Source organism: Lissotriton helveticus, chromosome 3_1, assembly GCF_964261635.1.
Source record: "Lissotriton helveticus chromosome 3_1, aLisHel1.1, whole genome shotgun sequence".
In the NCBI taxonomy this organism is placed as follows: domain Eukaryota; kingdom Metazoa; phylum Chordata; class Amphibia; order Caudata; family Salamandridae; genus Lissotriton; species Lissotriton helveticus.
Genome location: NC_136061.1, coordinates 132,217,624 through 132,244,267, shown reverse-complemented (window position 1 = coordinate 132,244,267; position 26,644 = coordinate 132,217,624). Strand labels below are relative to the sequence as shown.

At 46.0% G+C, this 26,644-nt stretch overlaps 1 protein-coding gene across 4 annotated transcripts in view; it reads left to right on the top strand.

The window, feature by feature from the left end:
* PSPH (phosphoserine phosphatase) overlaps window positions 1-26,194 on the top strand; it is a 186,839-nt gene extending 160,645 nt beyond the window's left edge. For all 4 annotated transcript variants that reach the window (XM_078679392.1, XM_078679391.1, XM_078679390.1 and 1 more), the window contains 4 exons: window positions 762-896; window positions 7,615-7,760; window positions 13,347-13,495; window positions 26,001-26,194. In XM_078679392.1, coding sequence (XP_078535518.1) covers window positions 762-896; window positions 7,615-7,760; window positions 13,347-13,495; window positions 26,001-26,144 — 574 coding nt within the window. In that variant the 3' untranslated portion in view covers window positions 26,145-26,194. The remainder of the gene's footprint in view (window positions 1-761; window positions 897-7,614; window positions 7,761-13,346; window positions 13,496-26,000) is intronic.
* Window positions 26,195-26,644: the final 450 nt, after the last annotated feature.

The following is a 26,644-nucleotide window of genomic DNA, read 5'->3' as shown; positions in this document are numbered from 1 at the left end:
TGTTGAGGTCTGCAGGAGTTGATAAGTGGTTCCTTGGAGCTGTGCCAAGGTCGTTCAGCGCTCGTATCCCAGCACGTGGGGCGACCTTGGACGTGCAGCCGTGCAGAGATACGCAGCAGACGTGGTGCCACGTCACCATGCCAAGACTTTCACTGATTTTTGAAAACAAGGCCTGTTATGTTCGTTACATGTTTCTTTTATTCACGTGATGATTTACAAATTTAAGAGATTCGCTTTAGAATGTTTAATAGTGTACGTAGGGTCCCGGTTTTGTAGTATTTTCTAAATATTTCTGCAAGTATTTTAATCATATTTCATTTTTGCTACTTATGTCGGTATTTGTACATATTTATTTGGTGTTCTGAGAAAAAATGAAGCTGTGACAACATATTGCACGTTTATTTAACATAAGGCAAGAATTCACTTACCTATAATTAGCATTTTTTTGCAATCACATACAAACCTAAAGCATTTAAGAAACTCGTATTTACTTTTAACACCCCATGGTCACATTCTGATGGATTTATATTGGTCTGGTAATCATCATTACCTCAAGGGAGTCACACAAAAGAAGACATCATTTCTGTATTTTCCGTTCTTAAAAATAAATCCAGTCAGGTAACCCATTTGTTCTCTCTCTGTAGGCATGTATAAAAAGCAGTGACATTATATCCCAGGAGCCTTAAATATAAAGAGTTAACGAAGTAGCTAAGCATGCATGATTTATTTAAATATTTTCATTTACAATGTGTTTGCTCCAGGACACGACGAGCCATGGGTGGTTCGGTGACATTCAAGGCAGCCTTAACGGAGCGACTCGCCCTTATCCGGCCCTCGCTGGACCAGGTCCAATCCCTGATATTAGACCACCCTCCTCGACTCACTGAGGGAATAAAGTAAGTGAGCCACATCTAATGACTCTCTGTCATGTTTTACGACTGCTTTTGCAGAATGCTTGTAAATAAATAAATAAATTATACTTTTCATGCTTCCGTAGCGCCTTTAGCCTGTTGCAACAATGAACACATTACTTACCGGTAATCTTCATTACCTTAAATCTTAGTCCTCCTCTTCCCACCTATTTAGCTATACCTCTGTGTGTGTATTGGTACTGTTGGTGGCATTGTTATTGGTGGTGGTGTGTATTGTTGCTGGTGGCATTGTTATTGGTGGTGGTATTGTTGCTGGTGGTGGGGTAGAATTGTTAGCATTTGGTGTGGTGGTCCTGATGTTTTGGTGCAGGTATTTGTGGCAGTGGTGGCGGTTATGGAGACATTAGTGGTGCGCTAGAGTTCTGTGGCACTTAAGTAGCTTTCATTAGTGCATTGGGTTCCCTAGTAGAAGGATTAAAGGAACAGTGCAGCTGCATTTGGGAGAACTGTGAAGGAGAGGTGAAGGATAGGGGCAATGCATCATGTTGGAGCTGCACATGAAAACAGTCTGCAGGATGGGAGAAGCGTGGATAAGGTAGCAAATTTGTCTGCGAAGTGATAGCCTGTTATGAAAATTCACAGACCACTTTTGAAAAGTGGAAGGCCGGTTTCTACATGATCTACCCCACTCTGACAATAAATAAAATATGAGTTGTGGTACTACACCATGGAGGTGTGGTAGCTCTGGCTCGTGGATTGGATTGTCTACTACAGAAAGGTGTTAAGGCCAGCCCATGTATTCTGCTGGTGTCGCTGCCTGCTGCTATAACGTATACCTTCCTTGGTCTTAAGTTCTGATTGCTTCCCTGTGTCTTCCGTGAGCAGAAGAAGCATACCAATGGTGCAAATGACATGCTGAGGTTGTTGAACCCACTGCACTCACAGTGGCCTAAAGGGGAATCAGACTGTTTGTGACCAGGACCTTCGATGTATGTTCACTGACCACGCACACAATTCAGCTAAGACATCGCCGACTTCATCAGCCCGCAGGCCCTCCCCTCCGCTGACTACATTCTCCTCGGGGACCTCAACTTCCACCTGGAGAACAACAACGACCGCAACACCACCGCCCTGCTGGACAACCTCGCTAACCTCGGACTCAAGCAGCTGGTGACCACCCCCACCCACTACGCTGGTCACACACTCGACCCCGTCTTCTCATCCAGCAAGGACATCGCCTTCAGCCACGCCACTGGACGGACCACAGCTGCGTCCACTTCAGCTTCAGAAGGACCACGATCCACCACCACCAACAGGCGGCACGCAGAAGCTGGAACAAGATCACAGCCGACCAGCTCGCAACTTCCCTGAGCAAGAACCCACCTACCACCGCAACGAACCCCAGCCAAGCGGCCACCAACCTCACGAAGTGGATCAGCAACTGCACTGACGACCTCGCCCCCCTGAGGACCCCGCCCAGCAGACCCGGCAGCAAGAAAGCCCCATGGTTCACCGAAGAACTCAAGAGCTCAAAGAAGAACTGCCGAGTCCTCGAGAGAACATGGCGCAGAGACCCAACACCTGACAACATGACTGCCCTCAAGCTCGCCACCCGAAAACACCACCAACTCATCCGCGCAACCAAGAAAACCGCATTCAAGGAGCGACTCGACATCAACGCACACAACAGCAAGGAACTATTCAACATCGTTAAAGAGCTCTCCAACCCCAACGCCGGAAACAACGACATCACCCCTTCGCAAGACCTTTGCAACTCCCTCGCCTCCTACTTCCACAACAAGATCGCGGACATACACAACAGCTTCAGCACCCAACCGACGCACGCCACGACCAAACCAGCGCCCCCCACCACCACCCTCCGCGCCTGGACCCACATCAGCACCGAAGACACCGTCCGCACTATGAACTCCATCCACTCCGGATCTCCAACCGACCCATGCCCTCACCACGTCTTCAACAAGGCCGATGCTGTCATCGCACCCCACCTGCGGAACATCATCAACACCTCCTTCAACACCGCTACCTTCCCGGAGAGCTGGAAGCACGCCGAACTCAGCGCTCTACTAAAGAAGCCATCAGCCGACCCCACCGACCTCAAGAACTACCGCCCCATCTCGCGCCTCCCGTTTCCTGCAAAAGTCATCGAGAAGACCATCAACAAGCAGCTGGCCGCCTTCCTCGAGACGAACGGATCCCTAGACCTCTCCCAGTCTGGCTTCCGGGCCAACCACAGTACCGAAACCGCCCTGATCGCAGCCACCGATGACATCCGAGCCCTGCTCGACAACGGAGAAACAGCAGCCCTCATCCTCCTAGACCTCTCCGCGGCCTTCGACACTGTCTGCCACCGTACACTAGTGCAGCGACTCAGCAACGTCGGAATCCAGGAGAAGGCACTAGAGTGGATCATTCCTCGCCGGAAGGACACAGAGAGTCCGCCTCCCCCCGTTCAGATCTGAAGCCACCGAAGTCATCTGCGGCGTTCCTCAAGGCTCCTCGCTTAGTCCAACCCTCTTCAACGTCTACATGAGCCCCCTTGCAGACATCGCACGCCAGCACAACCTCAACATCATCTCCTACGCTGACGACACCCAGCTGATTCTCTCCCTCACCAACGACCCGCCACCGCCAGAGCCAACCTTCACGAAGGGATGAAAGAGGTATCCGAATGGATGAAGAACAGCCGTCTGAAACTGAACTCGGACAAGACGGAAGTCCTCATCCTGGGATCCTCACCCTCCGCCTGGGACGACTCCTGGTGGCCATACCTCAACAGCCGCCTCAACTTCTACGCTCCCAAACGCCAGCTTCGATCGACCAGCCACGCCCTCGCCGCCGTCCCCCGCATCCGAAGAGCCACCACAGGGGGGCGGTCCTTCTCCTACCTCGCCGCCAAGACATGGAACTCCCTCCCGACCCACCTCCGCCTGACCCAGGACCACCTCGCCTTCAGGAAGCAACTCAAGACCTGGCTGTTCGAGCAGTAGCGGACCCCCCTCCCCCAGCGCCTTGAGACCCTCGGGGTGAGTAGTGCGCTGTATAAATGCTTTGATTGATTGAATAGGAGCAACTCCAGCACAAGGATTTTCGGAGCATCGGTCAAAGTGATATTTTGCTGTTTGGGTAGTAGCCACAAATAGGCAATTTCATGAGGCCTTTTCTAGCAGTCAGTTGCCCTCATGTGGACATTTGTGGAGGTCCCACAACGCTGCTGCCTACTACACTCTTAATGTTGCATCAGCCCTGAGCAGGAGAATCTGGGGTCGTGAATGACAGGAACCGCAATCAAGAGATTTGTCATTCAAGAGGAACCTACGATGTAGAACCTCAGATGCCGAAGACCACTGTCTTCCATTGTGTTGGAAGACATGTGCCTCTCACAGGATAGCGGCCAGAGACTTGTGAATGATTCCTCACCAGCACGACCAGACTGTCAGAGCACTCCTATGTCACTAGATCTCCAGGTTCTAATAAACACATATCTACAGGGATTTAACAAGTATGGCAAACATAGGGAATATATTGCACTGATTGCAATTTTGTTGAATTGGAGTGGTTACTAAATGTATGTGGACAGAAGTTATATAGATTGCAAGCGTGTGCATTACTTTTGTATTGTATTGTCATTACATTTATAAAATGCTTACTATCCCTGATGAGGCATTGACGTGCTGTATCCCAGGCAGCAAACAACTCTATAACCCACGGTTAGTGTTTTTTCAGATGTCATTGTTAGTTATGGAATTAGTCTGTGCTTTGAGGAAACCATTCTATGCATTTACTCAATTAGATTAAATTAATTGTAGTTAGGTGTGATCTTTAGTGGGGTTGGGAGTTTATAAATTCATGGAAATGGTTGGCAGCATTAATTAATGAGCTATAAAAGTTTAGGTATTGTTGGGGTATGACTATTGAAGATTAACTCCCAGGACCAGACTACATCATAGCAGTACTGGCACGTGCCGCCTGCTGGCACCGTGTGGCTCTATGTTGACTTCCTTCCGACCCAGAAGTGATGGAGCGGAGCCACATATAAGCACCAGCCTGTGTGCCAGAGTCAGTTTCTTGCTTGACTCTTTCTGCGCTCTCGAATGCAGAGCACAAATCAATTGTCAGTACCAGTACCAGTGTATAGATCTCTAATTTCTGAACTTTTTAGATAGGAAAAAAATATATATACTCCACCGAAAGGGGAGGTGGTAGGGCAGTGAATAATCTGTGGTTAGATAGAGTACTCACCAGAAAGAGCATTACCGAAGCTAAGTTACTTGTCCCTCTGATGACTACTTCTAATTGCATACTCTTCACCTTTAGAATAAATAACCAAAGCAGTCCCTTCCAAGGTGGAGGATCTGTGGAGTGGGCTCAGGCAAAAATGGACTGAACAACTACTGCTAGACTACCACTTTAGCAAGAACAGCTGATCAACTCAAGGACTGGAATTGTAAAGTGAAGTAATAGTTGGACACTTGTACAAGGAAGTATGGAGTTTAGGCTGCGCTCAACAGTTGAAGTAACTTTGCGATCAAAGCATCACAAGATTCTATGTGGGGGAAATAAAGAAAACATTGAAAAGGAGATTCTGCAAATGATGGCGCTGATATCTTCTGATTGTCTCAGAGTATTACTTGCAAAAACGAAGTGGGATTCATTTTGGATTACCCTGGTAGTGGTATGGCACAAGATGGGGCTGAAGATAGCTGTCCCAGACAATGGGTGTGTATCACCTGCATTCCTGTGGCTGGTGTGTGTAGACCCACACAGTGAAGTGAGGAGGGAGTAGATTAGTTCTTCCTGAGCACTACTATTTGGGAGAGGGTATGGGTGAACTGTGAGACTGTAGTTTCTGTGGTTCGAGGCAAGGACATTTCTATGCCATGCCTCCCATTTGTCTGCCACTAATTGCTGCTTCAGTAAGATTACTGATAGCCAGGTGCAGAAACCATTGTGCCCCAGTCGTATAGGCCCCAACTCTCTATGGGCAAAGGAAGGCTGCATGGCCCAGAATGCAATTGTTTATTTAGACTGCAAGGGATTGCTTAACTATCCATGGTGTCACGTGGGCTCACTAAATCTATTCTGCCATAGGGAAAATATTGATAATTGTACACGGAAATATGTTCGTTTTTGATTCACCACCAAGACAAAAACGAATTATCATTAATTTTTAGAGGAAATGTCTTGAACAAATTTTGCAAATTTAACAATAATGTGTACTTCATATAAGGGAGTTGTGTACCTGCCACGTGGCCACATAGTAAGTCTGACACCTTCAGCCAGTCCACACCATATTGCCACTTGGTAACTATGCAACTCTCCATGGACTAGATGTACAACCCTTCCATTTTGCGATTCGCAAATTGTGACATTTTGCAACTTGCAATGTGCTCGCAAAATAGAATGTACAGTAGTGTCTGAAACACTGTCTCGATTCCTAATGGGGTTTGCAAATGACATGCTTCATTAATATTCATGAGGCAGGTCGCAATTTGCGACCCTTGGGGAATAGCCAACAAACATAGGGATGGTGGCTTGCTGGGGACAGCAGACTCCCATGTCTGTGTTTGCTTTTTCAAGAAAGCATTTTTTTTTCACATGCAGCTCGTTTTCCTTAAAGGAAAACAGGATGCTTTTAAATACAAAAAATGAAAAGTTTACTTTTAATTTTTTTTAACGGCAGGCAGTGGTCCCTGAGACAACTGCCTGTCCTTAAAAAATATTTTCGCACCAAATCACAAAGGGGAAGGGGTCCCATAGGGACGCCTTCCTATTTGCGAGTGGCTAACCACCTACTTGAAGTAGGTGGTAAACTGTAAGTATTTTGCAACTGCAAATGCGGTCACAAAACAATGGTACATACCATTCTGACTTGATATTAGGAAGGCACACCCTTGGCATGCCCCTTCTTAAAAGCCAGTCCCAAACGTTATTTTGCGAGTCACCTACCCGCAAAATAGCGTTTGTACATACCGCCACCCTTTTTTGTGGTGGCAAACGGGCCGATTTACCGTTTGCGACCGTAAAAAATGGTCGTACATCTGGCCCCATATGTAGTGAAACAGGAAATCCCATGATGCAACGTTCTGGCTTTTCAGCCGAGAGCATGTTTCATTATGGGACTTCCTGTTCCACTCGTAACAATGGACTATGAATGAGTTCAAAATTAAAACAATCCCACTATGAAAAAGGCAGTCAGCTAAAAAGAAAACTGATTAACTAAAGGTGTCACATCTGTCGGTGGTATTTCTTTGTAGATTCTTTCTGGATAAGAATTTAATATTTTAATGAATGCTGGTTAAGTGTGTGCTCAACTTTTTTATTTTCATGTCTAAACAGTTTAAAGGAGAATAGTTTTAAATGGCAAGCATGCTGCTCTAGTGTAAACATACATTCTCACACTCTCTCGCTTACTTTCTCTCTCTCTGTGTTTTGACATTGATCAGAGAGCAGACATTTGGTAAGTGAGGATGGGGCATGGCCTAAATTTAAACACTCTAGCTCTACCACTACTGCCACCCAGTTTTTCAAGGGGAACCTTAAGAGCCGTCGTAGCTTGTGGATCACAGGGTAATTTTGTTTTGTTTACGAATGGCTTGCAGGAATGCTGAGAGATTTGTAATCAAAGCTGCTCTGCTCTTTGATAAAAACGCTTGTGCTTGTTCTGTGACTAGCCTGAAACCTAACTTGAATTCCTTGGAGACATCTGATTGTTTCTTGACAGAGAATTGGTGCATAAGCTCCACCAGCGGAACGTGCAGGTCTTCCTGATCTCCGGTGGGTTCCGGAGCATAGTGGAGCACGTGGCCATCAAGCTGAACATCCCGCTGACCAACGTATTCGCCAACCGGCTGAAATTCTACTTCAACGGTAAAATCATTGACAACCTTATTGTGAGTCCCACACAAAATCTGGAGGTCATACCCATAGTTGGCATTATCTCAAGATTTAGACTTATAGAAAAACGGCAGAAATCACGAATGGAGTTTCTAAATTTATTACTGCAAGTGTTCAACTCACAGCTTAGAATGACCTGAAGTAGAACATTGAACTATGTGTTTGGTAGCATTCCAATGAGTTGGTAGCTTAGAAATGCAATACTATGGATAATTTGAACAGCAATGTTTTGGGTGCTCCATTAAGTACAATGACGTGGCTCAGGGCCAATAAAGGCTGGTGCAGACCTTCTGCAACAACATTCTATGGTCGCCTAACTGTTTATCCCTGTTTATTCTACCTTCTGTGGCTGGATCAGCCTCTGGTTACAACAGTTCTTAAAGCCCATCTCCATTGCAATGGGCCCTCACCTGCAGTTCAGGCCAATGACTCGGGTCCAGGATCTTTAACTGTGAGGGACCCCAGCAAAGGACCATAATGCTATAGAGATCATGGAGATTATTATTTGTGTTAAGTCAGTTTTAAATCACTCCCTTTTAAAGCAGTAGGAAAGAAGGACCCAGAGCAGTGATTTGCCCAAAATTACATATGTTCACATGCAGAAGCCAAGAATAGTGATCTAGTTTCCTGGCTTGAAATTTAGTAGCTAACCTACTAGACCACATTTCTGACTGCTCCCTGTAGGCCGAGATGTGATCTAGTAGGCTAGTGTTGTAATTGATGTACCAACACTTTTATATCAGTACATTGAACCTACGGTAAATTTTATTTACCAGCTAGACATTATGACATTTAGATTTCTGAGCCTTTTATTTCACAATGGCAAACATGATAATAATGTCACATTTCCAACTTTCGTAAGGGAAAGCAGGCTTTAGTAGCCATTTGTATTGAATTATGGTCTTCGTAGTTTCAGTCCTTTCCTTCATAATGGCAAAGCTCAGCATAGCTTCCCATTTACTTGTTCCCTAAGTACACATCTCCAATGCGGCTTGGCATTGGTACCCTTCTTTCCAGGGCAATCTAGGACTCACGTTTTCTGTTTCTTTTCATTAGAGGCCAAAGCATCTTATTCAAATCTTTAAAAAGCAAAAGGTCATTTCAATGTACGAGCCTATGTCTGAAACACATATAAAAAACATTGTTTTTTTGTTCAAATCACAGCATGATTAAATTAGTCTTATAAAACTCTTTGGTAGTACAAGGTAAAACTGTTGAATTGGATAATAAAACATGTTTATAGAAGAGTCTAGTGTGGTGCTCTGAGAAAAGACCTTTACTCTAGAGGGTACTGCAGAAGGTAAGGGTAATTCCAACCCTGTAATATTTGGTTTTAGAAAACATATCTGGCTGGTAGTCTTTAAAATTTGTGGTAAAAATCAGGGGCAGAGAAGTTGTGAGCATTCAATAGAAGGTTGTAGGCGTTGTGGTGGGAGTTGCACAAGCATAAAGGAACCTCGTGTTGTGTTGTTTGTTATGGCAATAGTCTAGTCACACTGGGCGTTCCCTTTGTGTTAGTTTGGTGGCCCTCACCTCTCCGACAGAACTCAGCAGCCGTCTCTCCCTCAACCACACCGGCAACTGCACTAGTCAGCCACCGACCACACATCATGGAGCTCTTGTGAGCATGCTCCTCAACATCTGTGCATAGGCCCTACACGGGGCCACAGCCCTGCGTCCCAGCTACAAAATCGGCAGATAGGACAAGCCTGACGGAATCACCATCATCTACAAGGATGCCATCAGCTGCACCACCTCGGCAAACACAGCCCCAAACAACATGGAACACCTTTCATTCACGCTCCACAACACAGGCAACTTCAACCTGAGTGGCACCTTTATCTACAAACCACACGAGACAATGCTCCAACTTCGTTGACACCATCGATGATCCCTTTGCCCCCTTGTCCTCGATGCAAGCCCCAACATCCTCCTAGGCGATCTGAACTTCTACTTAGAAGACCACGTCGACCTCTCGGTTGGTAAACCTACACCAATCAGCTGGACAGCCTATGCCCTCCTCATGTTCAGCATCCCGTCCCACAACATTGCAGACCTACAACAACCAGCCCAGCCCGCAGAACCTAGAACAACATGCCAGAGACAGATACAGTCAACACACACCAACCCATACACAACAGCATCCTCCCTGAAGCCACAACAAACTCAATAAATGGATCAACACCTGAGCCTTAACACTGACCCTCTCAAACATGCAGAGCCACAAAATCCAGCCCTTATGCTAGTTGGTACAGGGAAGAAGGCAGCATGATGAAGCGACACGGCAAACAACTGGAGTGCAAATAGAGAACAAGCAAAGACAACGCAGACAGGAACAGCTTAAAAATCCTACCTGAGACGCTACCACCAGAGATGTGGAACTCCAAATACACTGCTCTAGCTGACCGCACCAATGTGAGCACCTATAGATGCAAAGAGATCGTCGCCATTGTGAAAGATTTCATCTTGCCAGCCACCTCCACCAACATCAACACTCCCTCACAGGACTTCTGCAACAAACTCTCTCAATGTATTTTACAGCAAGCTATCCGCAATATAGAGCAACTTGGACTCTAAACTGGACCTGTCAGAACTCACTACCCAACTCTCCATCTCGCCCAGAGAAGCAACTTAGAGTACACGGTCCACTGTTACCTGGGAGGACACTGCTGCCACCATGCAGTCTATCTAGTCCGGGGCCTCTTCAGACCACCTCCCCCACCATGCCCTCAATAAATGACTCCAACCCATCAGTGCATTCACACTCATCCTTAACAGCTCCATCTCTACAGCCACCCTCACCGACATGCCATTGTCCTCCCCCTACTCAAGAAACCCACCACACTCATCTATGCTTGCTGACTACAGACCAATCTCCCTATTACGGTAGCTGGCCGAATTCCTAGAGAATGCCTTACCGACCACCTCAGCTGCCACCAACTTCTTAACGTAACACAGTCCACTTTCAGACCCAACCACAGAACATAATCTACTCTCATTGCCGCTACAGGTGACATCCGCACGATCCTTGACCCAGGAGACACGGCAGCCCTCATCCTGATAGACCTCCCCATAGCCTTTGACACTCACCCACACCTTCAAAGCACTGCACAACACTGGCCCAGCATACCTCAACAACTGCATCTCTTTCCAATCACAGTTCAGACACATCCGCCCGGCTCCACTCCTATTTGCACACACTACGGGCATCGTGAAAACCAGATCCGTCAGTCCAGCTTTTTCCTACAACTCACCTAAACAATGGAACTCAGTTGTGTGACATAGGCCACCGCACTGCGGGGAACCCTGGCCTGAGAACTCCTGACTGACTTTGGGGGGCTGTTGGGGGGGGTTTCCCTTTACGTTGCAGGGGGCCCTCAAGTTTTGTTACGCCACTGATGGAACGACCTACCATTATACATCGGAGCGGCCTCCTCGATCCCCTGTCCCCAGCCCACCCGCACACCAGGTGATAGCGTGCTTTACAAATCCACATAACAGACCTGTTATTTCGTGGCCCATTCCCCTGTCCAACTTAGGTGAACAGAAGAGTCATCTGTGGTCGTTCTTAATAGGTCCCATTGAGAGAACCCGCATGTGTGGACATGTACACACGCACATGGAACTTACTACTGTGGAGAATCCGTAAGTAAGGTGGATTTTTAGAATGTAGTTCAACTTGGGGTGGAAACGGGTGTCTCCAGTGGTGGGCCATTAGGAAAGTAGTACCAAACCCGAAAGTTGTAATTTTATGGGCTTCAACATATGTTTTCTATGTTTGTTTTCTTCTCCACTTGCACAGGTGCGTATATTGTATATAACAAGGTTAGAGTAGCTGTGAAAACCAGGTGGAAAAGGGCTTGAAAATATTCCTAAATATGTGCCTCACAAGGAAACTAGAAATTCGTATTCTAAAGCAGGAAATAATGTAATTAGATCATGCGCAACCCTAGCATTCTGAGACACAAATTCATGTTACCAGCGTACAAAAAATAAGGCATAACTACCAAACCGAGAGATGACCAGGAACACAATACCCCTAACACATTATGACAACTCGAATCAGACTTCAGTCTGTTTTGGAAAACTTGCATCACATGGAGTGCCAGGAAGCCATACTAGGGACAAACTGTGCGCTTTGGAAGGGCAATAGCATCTATTTTTTCCACGGACTGCAAGAGTGAGTGTGAAGGATGGGTACCCCACCGTTAGCGTAGGTGTCCGGGAGAGATGCTTTGTGTTCTTTGAGAATCTCCCAAACCAGAGGTTTGGATTCGGCCATTTGATATCTTTACCGATTTTCCCTTGCCTGCTCAATGTGGGACGCACAAACCCGTTGACCCCAGCACTCGTATCGTGCAAACTTTCACTAATCACACGTTCACCTTCAACGAATCCGCTGCATCGTAGCATTTTGACACGCGTGGACCTGGAAACCGTTTCCAAGTCATTTATCAAAGCAGAGGCGGCGTTTTACAGCCCGAGTCCACGTGCCGTGGGAGACTCTGATTGTGAGTTATCTATTGGACAAACATTGGTTTAGCGCCTTTATCCCTTCCCGGGAATCCACCTCACAGCCCTGGAGTGACTGGGTCTTACTATCTGTCAGTAGGTCGCCTGTCTCCCTTCCCGGGACTCCACCTCACTGCACTGGAGAGACCGGACCTTACCAGCTGTCTGTAGATCGCATGTCTCCCTCCCTGCGCTGAGCCTCACTGGAGTGACTGAGTCTTATGGGTTATCAATAGATACCATGTCTCCATTCCTGGCACTGAACCTCACTGCACTGAGTGACGGGGTCTTACTGGCTGTCAGTGGATCCCCTGGCTCCCTCCCTGGCACTGAACTCCCTGCGCTGGGGTGAGCGGGGCTTAGTCGCTGTCAGTAGATGGCCTGTCTCTCTCTCCCTGGCACTCAACCTCTGATCTGTGGCCTTTAAATACTGGAAATAAATCCTTCAAACCCACATCTTTGACTAAGTATACATATGTACCTGGAGAGACATGCAGAAACACACTGCCACTATCTGCCTGACTTCCCACAATGGCAGCTGTTACAGAGTACGGTCAGAGTTGGACTGGGACAAAAAATAGGCCAGGCACCTCAACAAAGGTGGCCCCCATTAGCGAACCAGATAGCTATTAAATAGCCCACATTTGCAAAGCAGGCTACTTTTGGTCTTTATTGACATGCTTTCAAGGTATTTTGCAAGGCATTCATTTGTGTTTGCTGCAGTTGTGGTAACATCAGGGAAATCAAAAGTAAAGTCCGACCAAGGAGAGCATAAAACAGGCCCACACACAGCTAAAACAAAACGCCCCACGCACTGATCTGTCAGACCAGCCCATCAGGCCAACAGATGACTTCCTTCCCCAGCCCTACCAGCCTTTTAGAACTAAGACCTCTTGATGACTCTTGTTCCTCCAGGACTAGACAACCTCTGCCTGGTGTCTCATCTGAATCTACAACTGTAAATATTTTGTACATTTAAGCAGTACTAACTTTTTTTATGCATATTGCTTTTTAGTGCAGTTGTACTGACTGTTCTTAAATTTCCAGGTGAATACGCAGGGTTTGATGAGACGCAGCTGACAGCCGAATCGGGTGGAAAGGGGAAGGTGATAGGACTGTTGAAAGAGCGGTTCCGCTTCAAAAAGATAGTTATGGTTGGAGACGGCGCCACAGATATGGAAGCGTGTCCACCTGCTGTAAGTAATACGAGCCAAAAATTGTACCTAGCCTAAGAAAGGTGCTTAAACAAAGGGGGGAAGTTGGGGGGGAGAGAGTTGTTGGATTTTCTTTCAATTTTTAGACTGCAATCAGCCATGACAGACAGGCACAGTAGTACAAAAAAAACCACTTCATGGCTAAAACAAGTCGAACCGTAGCTTCATTTTTGCAATTATATGAAAATCCTGAACCCATTCCCATGTTACTCACTACAGCGAAAACCACACATTCGTAAACTTCACAGGAAAGTGAAGATGGTGTTGGAAGGGGTTGGTGGGTCCTTCTTATAAACAAGCATTGGCAAAGCCAATAGGTCTGGCGTTGTCCACTAGCCTTCTGGCAATATTTGTTTTGTTCTGTCATGGTTTTTACACAATGTTACTATACGGGAACCTGCTACGTGTTCATCAATGTTCGACAAAAATGTTTTTTCCTCTAAATAAAAGCACACATTACCATAGTAGTCCTTGGCACTGAATGAATTACTTTGTGTGTGGATGTGTTAATTGTGAAAGGCAGCTTGCTGTAACTCTTAGTGTAGTCAGCCAGTGGCGGAAGTGAGATGACGCATTGCCCTTTGGTGCATGCTTGAGCGGATTGGAGAAAAAATGTGAATAACTCAACTTTAGACAAATTGAGGAAGGGAGGCTGAAAACCTCTATAAGTAACCATGTCATAATCATCATTTTAGGAAAATTAAAAGGTATTTGCTAACACAGTCCTAAAATAGCCAATTGTTCTGCCATTGGCTGCCAGCCCATTGTCTTTGAGACTAAAGAAGGAAAGAAAACAGGAAAGGAAAGCAAGCAAGAAAGAAGGAAAGCAATAATGAAAGAGAGGATATAGCGATGGAAGGAAGGAAGGAAAGAAAGAATTAAAAGCAAAAATGGAATAAGAAAGAAAGCAAGAAGGCTGGAAGAAAGAAGGAAAGTTAGAAAGAAAGGAAAAATGGGAATAACAGTGGAAAGAAAAAAGGAAGAAAAGAGAAAGAAAGAAGAAGGAAATAAAACAAGAAAGAAGGAAAGAAAGCAAGAAAGAATAAACTAAAGAAAGTTAGAAAGAACAAAAGAAAACTTAGCAAGATGAAAAGAAGGAAAGAAAGAAAGAAGGAAGGAGTAAGAAGAGCATGAAAGAAAGTAGAAGGAAAAAGAAAGAAAGAAGGCAGGGTGGGAAGAAGGTGGAAAGATGAAAAGAGAGAAGGAAAAAAGAAAAGAATGAAAGAAAGAAAAAAGAACGGAGGAAGCAGGAAAGAAAGATGGAAAGAAGGCAAGAAAGATTAAAAGAAAGAAGGAAATATAGAAAGGAAAGAAAGAAAAACAGAAAAAGAAATGAAAGAAAGAAAAAAGGAAAGAAAGCAAGAAAGATGAACCAAAAAGGAAGGAAATTCAGAAATAAAGAAAGGTGGAAAGAAGGAAAGGAAGAAAAAAGAAATACTGTAAAAAGGAAAGAAGGACGGAAAGAGAGCAAGAAAATAGTAAAGAAAAAAATTAAAAGAATGGGTTAAAGAGGACGAGGGAGAAAGGAAAGGAACAAAGAAACAAAGAAGGTAAGAAACAAAGGAACAAGGAAATGAAAGAAGAAAAAGTGTTACCAGTGCAGCAAATGAATTCACATGTATAATATTGAAGCTTTTGATTTATATACTGCATGTACAGTAAAAAGAGAATAACTTAATACAGGACAGTTTCAATTGCCTGCAAGCTGTTTTGCTGTGAAACACCGTCAGTGAGATAAACAAAACTACCCTTCAAAAGAAATTTACAACAGCATTGGCAGGAGCAGGAAGTGATAACATTGAATGTGGCCTATGCTCACATCTGGTAGACAGGTCCTGCTTTCACCTCCTGCTGTAAACTCAAAGGTAAAACTAAACAATTATAAAGTAAAAACAACAAACACTCTGGCACTGAAAAGAACTACTTTGTGTGCAGATATGCTTATTGTGAAGGAGCAAAATTCAGTTACCCAAAGTGAAGTTAACCAGTGACTGTAGTAGGCTGACTCATTGCCCATGTTGTATGCTGTAATGGGTGCAAGCAACATTTAAATGACACAACAGACCAATGGGTGAAGATAGGTGGCCGAAAGCCCCTTCTAAGTAAGCAAATTATACATATAATTTTATTGAAATCAAAAGGTCTTGTCTAACAGAAAACAGCATTTACGACGCTGCCATTACATCACATTCCTATTTCAACGTGGTTGTTACAACGACCGCGTTGTTAGGACGCGCTGCCTTTACATCACAAGTCATTAGATCGACTTGCTGTAGGGAGTGCTCTAACCTAAGGAATAGTATAATTTACTATTCAAACACCTTCCCCACGAACTAATGACTTGCGATGTAAAGGTATCGCGTTCTAACAACGCGGTCATTGTAACAACTGCATTGTAATAGAACACGATGTAATAGCATGCGATGTAACATGCTATATTCTTGTCTAACGCCAGACCTTAAAAGACCATTCGACAAGTTTGTCTTGAAGAAGATTAATTATATATAGAATTACACCATCAACACCCTCACAAGAACTGCCAAGTCACCAGCTGACAATTATAGAATCCTTGTGGCATGAATATCATAGCGTTCTAATTGTTGTCGTGTCAAGGGAAAGTGATAAAGAACAAGGGAATTGAAGCCTGAAATGACGTGGCTACGGTATAAAGGTAAGCCATTTTAGGGGGTACATATTTCATCAGATACAGATATAGGTCAGTAAAAACACGTACAGCCTGAGCCACATTAATACAGCAATTAAAAACAATACCACTGCAATAGCCGCCCAAGAATAAAAGGGGCAATGGTGACAAGCATAAAAGAAATTTGCAACATATTTTGGTAATATGGTTGAAGTAACAACCTTCCCTGCAATGGTATTCTTTGTTATCATATAATTACCTATTATTGTTTTTATCACGAAGAGTGGTACATCTGCCACTTTTCTGCCTCTCTTTTCTGGCTTATCGTATCAAGGTTCATAGGACAGCTTCTCCGTATTGCCCCATGGAGACCGGTAGTATATCTGAGAAGAAAGAGTTCAGGTAGATCCTTTGTTCTTGGTCACTCAAGGATGTTGTGAACCATTGCAGTACTGATGCTGCTGTAACATGAAGGCCCCTTTGCTGGTTGACTCTGACACATGCAATGGAGAAGACTAGGCAGGTAAGAAAGCTCAGGGCATTGGTGCCCCCTTTGGCTCCAACCCAGACTAGTTAGGGAGGTTGCCTTGAACTGACCTGGGTGGAGTTAGCTAATGGTTTGCTTTTGGAAGAATTGCTGTTTCAGTGTCTGTTGCAGAAGTACTGTTAGTAATGCTTTTCACTGAAATGCTGAGAATGCTTTTGTTATTGTTTATCCTGGGAGGAGAAGGGGGTATCACCTCGAACTTGCAACCACTTAGGCATGAGAAGGAAGGCTTAGTCTTGCGTAGGGAGAATAGACAAAAACTGACGAAGTTGTCCCCATGTGGTTTCAAAATTGGAGTGAGGGATGCTTAAAAGAATGGATAGATGCCAATATCTTGGGACTGTGCAGGTTATTTTCCACGAAGAAACTCTGCAGAGTTGAACTTAGATTATGAGATGTGGTTATTAGGTATTCTGTACAGATGAGTCTAAGAAAAATTAGAATTATTTGGAAAAGTTCTGGTGACTTGTTTAACCCCTTCGCTGCTTCTGACGGCCAACGGCCATCGCGCGCACTTCCTCCATAGTGCTGCGCACGTCCGTTGGCCGTCGCAGCCCCGCCCACTGCGCTAAACCGCCGCACCACAGTGGAATTGCCGCCGCGGTTAAGGCATTTTGGATTTTGTCTTTGACTGGGTCAATATTTGTGCTTGTAATGTGGCCCTCCTGATGGCTTATTTGATGGTGCGTTAGAATAGGATGTGTGCAGTAGCTATTTGAGGTTGGTAAAGCTGTGGTGAATCCATTGTGAACTGAAGACTCTGTTGGAGATGGTGCCTTGTGGAGCTACTTACTCTTTATATGCTGCGTTGAAGAAGTATCTAACTGAACATGTTGAAGGCGTGGTTCCAGAGCAGAAGTATTTGTTGTAGAGGTATGTATTTTAATTCTTCGGGGACCTAGATAATGCCTGGTGCTCGTCCTCTTGTTTAGAGGTGTCATGTTGGATCATTTAGAGGAGAATAAGGGAGCGGTCTCAAAACATCAAGGAAATGAAGTTCAAGAAGGCGACAATATTTCTGAAGCAGACGAAGATGAGACCATGACCATTGGTATGGCAGGGACTGGTAGACAGTAGGTTCAGAATATTCACGAGAATACATGGCCCGATTCACCAAGGGACTTTTGACACGTAAAGTCTCCACACTCATGGCGGAATCTCAGCACAAAGTACTGCAGTGCTGTGATTCTACCCGTAGTGCGGAAAATCCGCACTCGTAACTTTACGAGTCATAACTCCTTTTATGAATGGGGCCCTGATTTCCTGAACTGCAAGAAAGGATTACCCTCCAGGGGGTTCATATACAAGATAAAGGGCCACATGTATCAACAATTGGAATAGCTATTACCTATATGCGATTTTCAGCTAATCGCAATTAGGTAATCGCTATTCCAAATGTATGAAACTCCAAGAGTTTCATTTAGCAATTCGTAGGGGGTCGAAAGTTGACCTACTCCATTAATATTAATGAGGTAGGTCGGAATTAGCGACTCACTAGGAATTGCTAAAATCACAGGGATGGTGGCCTGCTTGGGTCCTCAGACCACCATGTCCGTGATTGCCTTTCAATATACAGCACTCTTTTTTTCGTAAAGGAAAACGGCTTGCGTTTAAAAAAGAAAAAAGTAACTTTTTTTTTCATTTTTTTTATTGCAGGCAGGTCCGTGGGACTACTTCCTGCACTTAAAAAACGTTTTCGTCACCCTTTGCGAATGGGTTACCACCAACTTGAAGTTGGAGGTAAATTGCAAATGTTTTGTGCCCGCATTCACGGTCACAAAACATTCATACATACCACTTCAATTCGGTTTTTGGAAGGGACGCCCTAAACATGCCCCGTCCTAATAGGGCATCGCTAACTCTTTTTGCGCTTCGGTAACAGGTTACCGAATCGCCAACCCTGGAAAATCCAAACTATTCCCCATGGGGAGCTTAATAGGGTAGTCTAAGCTCGAGTTACCCAATGTGGGGATGAGAGGGTGTGGTCGTGGGGGTGTGACGGACCGGAATAACAGGCGTGGAGGCCGGATATAGTGGGCGATAGTTCCCCTGGTATTTTTATTAGCTTTGTACAACAGTTCGTATAAGGTTCAAGAAGGAAACATACGGATGAACACGCAGGGATGGGGTCCGGGTCTTCTCCTTCACTTGGAAGCGGGACGTCAGGGTCTTCAGTTGGTGGTCCCGGTGTGTCCTCGGAGGTTATAGAGAAACAGAAGAGAGAAGGGCTGTTAATCCAACGGGACCGGAATGTCGCCTTGATACCGACACGGGGTTGTGAGGGATGAAAAGAGACTGTGAGGAAAGGGGGGGGTATTTTCGTAGAAAGGTAGGTACGGTTGGGGAAGACAAAAAGTGCTAGGTGAGGGGTAGGTGAGGGTTCTAATTACAACGGTGTCCGTGTGAGCTCCGGTGTTATCCTTCTATATACATTTATTTACACTATATACACAACTCTACTGGGGCCACAATTATTAGACAGGGGATGATGGTACTCACATGCCCCGCCGCAACTCTTCAGAGAGTCGCGGCCGCTCTCCAGCCACCTCCTGCGGACTCCACCAGTCTTCACTCCACACGTCCTCTTCTTCTTCCGATGTCACCTTCTCCGGTTCTCCGTACGCTCGACTCTCCTGCCACGAGTTCGCCGTCTTGCACGCTCTTCTCTCCTGGGCTCCGTCTTTTCCGTGTTCCGGCTCATTGACTAGGGAGGGACTTCCGGGGTCACGGGGTGATGCTTCCGGTTTGTCGCCGGCTCCAATTGGCTCCTGCAAAGAAGGACAGAGGGGTGGAGTCCTGGTTATCAGGGACGCTTCTGGGTCGTTGTCTGAAGTGGGGGATTGCTCTGGAAGGGACCCCCTCAGCGATAGGGAGGGCGGCCCTGGAGGGCGCCACATCAGTGAGGTAGGGGACGGTCCCATATCACAGAGGGGTACTGGAAGGGGTGCGATACCTGGAAGTCACGTTAACACACACTAGCACGACATACCTTGCTGATAACATAGGGAAGAGAATAGAAGGCTTAAGAAGGTCTGTTGCCTTCTAGAAGGGGCTTCCATTGTTACTAATGTGGAGGGTAGCATTGACTAAAATGGTCGTCCTGCCGAGATGCCTGTATACCCTTCAGAATTCCCAATATATGGTCCCGAAAAAGTTATTTACACAGCTTGACCGTCTGATCATGGAATTGCTGTGGGGGTCAAAATGGAAGAGGATAAAGCTAAGCACCTTTACAGAGACGATGGGGGCTAGGGGGTATGGAGGTTCCCCGCTTGAACTTCTACTACATGGCCGCACAACTATAGCAAGCGGTGCATTGATTCGATGAGCAAGAAAACTGGGAAAAGCGACTGTTGGCGGGCACACACCGGAAGATTCCCCTCCAGAACTTTTTATGATGGCATAAAAAAAAAAAAAGTTACCGAATTGTAAAAAAGGGTTTGATACACACGAAAAGCCTTTTTTTGAATTCACAAATTGGCTAATTCTCAGGATAGTCCCGGTTTTCTAACGCAAAAAAGGCTTGATACATGTGGCAAATTTGTCACCCACTACTAAGGTTCATTGTTTGGGTCCATGTGAAAAATACTCAGTACTCATACTCATAGGTTCCAGATGATAGATATAAACAATATCAAGCATTTATTAGATCATTTCACACCTCGTTCTCAATTCAATTATTTCTATGTGTTTAAGTGATGTTAATCACTGAGTTACCGGGGGCGTGGCTAGCAGCCGACGGGAATGGTCGCTCTCTAAGACGGCTCCGCTGCCCTCACCGAAATATACGCACATTTCTCCGCTTTTCGCTATGTAGATTTCCCAATCACATCGGGAATCTCTTCCTTACCCAATACAGCACGAAGGCGCTGCTAGAGAATGTGTTCCGCTTGATTTTAAGCCAATGAGAGCTGCCGACTTGAGACGCTCTGATAACATCAAAATGGCGGCCTGAAAAGGGGTACGGATGGAACCTACGGAGCATAGACGCACTGTCCTTGGTTACAGAATCGGCTTCGCCTGGGGCGGCTATACCTCCTGGGGGCCACCGAAGAGCGGCGTTGGTGGGGTGACGATCGGGCGCTGCTGTGGACAGCGATGTGAATAAGACGCATATGTGGCCCTTGGGAAGCCGAGATTTGACCGGGTGGACAGGCAAATCGAGGCCCCCGACTTTGAGAGAGAGCCACCAAGGGAGTGAGGTGAGAGGGTGCCTATTGAGAGCTGCAGATGGAGGTGAGGCGACAGAGATACCCTCGCCGTCCACGGAGTGCTGGGAGCCGGCTAAGCAGGTAAGCGGCTGGTGTCAAATCGAGGCCCCGGCTGCGATGCCTACCCCTGGAGACGCTGGGACGCGGCCTCTCCTCCTGGCTTTAGACCTGCAATAGAAAATAACGGGGGCACCTCTCCATCACAACAGTAACTACTGACACTGAACCCACATTATCCTCGGACTTCCTCATGAGCCCCTGAGCACAACACTAGAGACGGTGGGGCTGGGAAGTGACCAGGCAGCCTTGCACACTTGAGGCCCAGGTTGGGGGGGCCTATTGAGAGCACAACAAACTCGTATTGCGCCGATGGATCCTAGGCCGCCACAGCCACCGCAAAAGATGTTGGATCCTTGACCTCCATTCATGGACGCGACTATAAGAAAAGTTGTGGTTTTCAATGTTATAGTTTTCTTTGCACAGAGCATTCGAGTGAACTTAACTTTGCCAAACCAAAATGCTAAACTACTGCTGTCACCTATATATTTAGGGTGGTGGGACTGGAGGGGTTCCGCCAACACTGTCATCATCATTTGAACTGAGGTTTCGACATGTATGCCACCAATAGTCGCACTGCGTTTCCCTTTAGCTCTTCTAAATTACCCGACATTGCAGACTCAAGGGATGTGAGGCTATCAATACTGACGTGGAATGTTAATGGCCTAGGCAGTAAAATAAAAAGGGGAGTGGTCCTGCAGTACCTTAAGAGACAATCGCCAGATTTGAGACTTTTGCAAGAAACTCACCTGGTGGGTAACAGTTGTAAGGCTCTCCACAGGTGGGGATACAAGCTTATGGTCCATGCAGGGATTTACGTCTGGGTCCCGAGGCACAGGTATCCTCATTCGTAAAAATATAGCCCTTACTCCTACCGGTATATGGGCCGACCCACAGTACAGATTTGCTGTATTGGGGGCGCTCTGGGAGGGTAAGCCATTGAATGTAATATCGGTCTATCTTCCACCTGCGTTAGGAAAAGCAGCATTGCAAGACCTGGGCAAGATACTAATAGATCTCTCCCCTGCTACTCTTATATTAGGAGGGGACTTTAATATGATAATGGAAGAAATGCTTGACAGACACCCCCAGAAATTGTCTCCACGGCGTAGCACATACATGGCTGACTTCACCCAAGCAATGGGACTTGCTGACATTTGGCGTAAGCTGAATCCAGCTGTAGTTCACTACACACACTATTCGAATGCACATAACAGTATGTCCCGCATGGACTATTTTCCTACGTCCCTTGCAGACATAGGTCACTTCCAACATCCCCAGGGGCTCCCAAGAGATATCTCTGACCATTCCCCCCTCAGGGTTGAACTTACTTTTCACGAGCACTATACCCGATGCCCCATAATCAATAACCCATGGCTCCTTACAATCCCAGATTTCAAAGACGACCTTGCTGAGCACACAGACCATTATTTCACTGAAAATATTGGCTCTGTCGATTCAGCAAACACTATATGGGAGGCCTATAAGGTAGTAATTAAGGGGCGTGCCCTAGCATTGAAGGTCAGGTATATCCGAAACCAAACCAAACAGTTGACTCAACTTGAAAGTAACTTGCTCCTATTAGAGATGTAACATAATACTTCTCCCACTGAAGCCACAGCCCACAAACTCCGGAATAAACAACTAGAATACAGAACCCTAGCACGTGAAAAAACCCAGACGAGACTCCTTCATAAACGCCACAGTATATGAGTTTGGAGAACGAGCCGGCAAAATGCTGGCATGGCTAGAACGGCGGGATCAAGCGGCTCGATGGGTCCCTGAAATCTTACTTGAGGATGGGAGGCGGGTAACAGACCCCCGGGAAAATAGCGGAAACATTTGTGGACCACCTGGAGGCAGTATATACCTCCAAGACCACCACCTCCTCCGATGACACACGTCAGCTCTTGGAGGAAATGAACCTACCTACACTCCTGGACAGGAACGGTCTACACGCAGACATAACGGTAGAAGAGATCTGTAAAGCTATCTTTGCCATTAATTCGGGAAAGGCAATGGGGCCTAACGGTATTCCGATTGAATTGCTCACGGGAGTGGCTCCACACCTAAAAAACATGTATGATGAGAGTCTGGAGCAGGGTATTCTTCCCTTGGATCAAAGGCTAGTTTCTATAGTTGTCATAGGCAAACCGGGTAAATCAGCGACTAACTGTGGCTCATATAGGCCCATCTCTTTAATTAGCTCAGAAGCCAGGGTATTGGCTAAACTTCTTGTGTCTCGTTTGATCGCAGTCCTCCTGTCTCTGGTCCATGAAGAGCAATCCGGGTTTGTACTGGGTCGAAGCACCGCTTTAAACATTCGTCGCGTCCATAATGTCCTAGGCAAACAGCCGTATTTGCAGGAAGACGCTGTTATACTGTCATTAGATGCCACCATGGCATTTGATGTGATAGAATGGGCTTACCACTTCGAGTTATTGCCAAGGTTTGGTTATGGCCCAAGGTTTTGCCAATAGGTGGCACTGCTCTACACTAAGCTGCTAGGTCAAGTCAGAGTAAACAGTCACACGTCACGTACATTTGCTTTACAGAGAGGGACCAGGCATGGTTGTCCCCTGTCCCCCCTACTGTTCGTGTTGACTCTCGAGCCGTTAGTACACTGGATACAGCTGGATGTTTCGATATGGGGACTGCGATGGAGCGAAGACAAAATCTCGCTATACGCCGACGATGTCCTAATATACTTGGCATCCCCTCGGGCCTCTATTAACAGCTTGCTTAACGTCATCACTAACTTTGGCAAATATGCAGGTTACACCATTAATTGGTCCAAATCTGTATTATACATTCTACACGGCCCTCTACCTTGGTTACCTTGCGGTTACACGATTGAATTGGCCACTGAAGGTTTTAAGTACTTGGGCATTTTTATCACACCTGACCCCAAAACGTTTTATGATGAAAATCTTCTGAGCTCCCTCAAGCGGCTACAAGAAGATGTTAAACATTGGAGGTCGCAGCCCCTGTCCCTCTTAGGAAGGGCAGCCTTACTTAAAATGCTTGCAATCCCTAGATTTTGATATGTACTTCAAAACTGCCCTTTCCCGCTTGCTGACAATCACTTTACCACCATTGAAGGGGAACACCGTACCTTATTATGGGACGGTAGGGCACCTCGCATCGCACTCCAGAAGCTAACAAAGGGGTGGTACGATGGGGGGGATTGCCCTTCCGTATCTACCCCTCTATTACTGGGCCTCACAACTGGTGGCTATCAACCACTGGATTGATGGCTCCCCGTCGAACCCGTCCTTCCACCTAGAACAATACCAAACAGGGCGGATGGGGTATTTAGGTGCTCTTTAGTGGAGTAGTGTGGCTCACTGGTTAGAGGCGGCAGGCCTGAGAGCAGAAGTCAGCCTGGGACCAGGGTTCAATTACCGACGCGGCAGGGTCGTGGACCTTGGTCAGCGGACTCGATAATTCTCACTTCGGTGCTTACTCTAATCAGGGGTTCCACTCGGCAACTCTGGGCATTAGCTTGCCTAATCTCCACAACGGCCCCACCAATTCCGGGGATGCCTGGCTCCACCTTGGGGACTCCCAGCAAGGGACCATCCCACAGGGAAAGCCAGGACGGGTTCCCCAGAGTTATACAGCGCCGGGACGCCCCGTTGCTGGGGCAGCTGTGCGCTTTACAAGTATACTACATTTACATTTACATTTACTTTACAGCAAAGTCCGGAGGGGCCGGTACCTGCGGCCTATGTCACAAACTGCCCATTTGGCATAAGGCCATTTAGCGCCTAGGATGGGCGGATAAACTCGCAAAAGCCACACCGTTGTGGTCCTCTCAGCGGCTAGGATCGCTCTGCTACCACACAGAGTTTGATAAGTGGGACATCATTGGCATAACCAACATAGAGGACCTGGTCAGCAAGGGAAAACTTCTCACATTTAAGGAACTGCAAACTAAAAATATGCTCTCACACCAGGAGTGGTTTTTCGATATTTGCAGATCAGACTCGCTCTTCTCACAAACATTCCAGACCTACCCTCCCTGCCAGACTCCTCCCCTTTAGAGGACCACTTGCTCCCGGAACCGTCTTGACAAAAGCTATCTCCTGCACCTACTGTAAACTCTGTAACAATTTACCGGACTCCTTCCAGACTCTTCGAGACCGCTGGCAAACCGACATAGGGCCAATAGATGGTGAGGATTGGCATACAGCATTACTGTCCCCCAGGGAAACAGCGATAAATACCCGTTTTCGCCTTATACAACTAAACATTCTCCACAGGTCCTATCTCTCCGGGGTACTTCTGGACAAAATAGGTAGCCGTGCAGATGCGTTGTGTCTTAGAGGCTGCGACCAAGACAGTACATTTTATCATATTTTGTGGGACTGTCCCAATATAAGTCCTCAGTGGAGCAGTGCAACCAAAAAAATGAGAGACACTGGGTAAACACCTGCAATTATCACCTCGAATGGGGATTCTGAATATATGGGAGGCCGCCGACCTGACAAACATAGAGCAACAATGGGTGGCACTGGGGTGGTTCCTACTAGTGAAACAGGCTATACTAAGGCTCTGGGGATCCAACAAACCGCCATTGACGGTTGGCTGGGTGGTGGAGATGGATAGATGCATGATTGCGGAGAAGGAGGTCTACAAGCAGTGGGGTTTCCCTAAGAAGTGGGACAAGAAACGGGGAGGGTGGAAGGCCTTTAGGGGGAGATTTGTACTTCTCCAACTGAGGATATGGCGATGAGGAGAAATCGAAACAGTGACCTTCCTAATCATTAAATGTATGTAGTCTGTGAATATTGATGTACTATAATGCACGAAAATTGGAATGTAATATGGTATTGCAATGATGACTCTGTGCTTTTCACTATAATAACATTGTAAAACCAAACAAATAACTGAGTTACCAGGTTACTATGACATGCCACAAAGTGAAGCATCAGAGCAGACCTCTGGGACATATGGAACTCTACTAAACTCCATAGAAATAATTTATTATTGACCAATTGTTCTTCTTTGTCTTTGGCTCTGTAGGATGGATTCATTGGGTTTGGAGGTAACGTCATAAGGCACCAGGTCAAAGAGAATGCAAAATGGTACATCACAGATTTCGAGGAACTTCTCAGAGAACTGGAAAACAAAAATTGTAAAATGAAACAGAATAATATATTTTACTGATCGCTTCTATGGATTGTTATATAGAAAATAAAGAAATATTTTGTATTGTTTATGTAAAATGCGTGGTGCAGTTTGTTTTCATGGCCGCACCACAAGAATGATTAGAATCCCTACGACCAAAGTCTACAAAATGAAGACCTGGATTCCAAGGCAAGAACTATGTAAAAACCACTGCCGTTTCCATATAATTAACTGGTGCAGTAAACGAGATGACAAAGGCAATAGGCCTGGCTTTTTAAAATGAAAGTGCATTTCATTGATTGGCGATTTCGTATATGTGGTTGTTCAGTGGCAAGTAGGTGAATGCCAGAATAAATCAAAGGGACGGGTGGATGCATTGCTTAGTAAGTACATGGATGAATGAAGGGGTGAGCGACAGATACTTAAAAAAACAGAAACACTCCAGACATCCAGGTGTCTGCAGTCGCAGGGAACCAATAGAGTACAGCAAGGTATGTACCTATAGACGAGACATCTTTATGCCACAGGTCTAGAGAGGT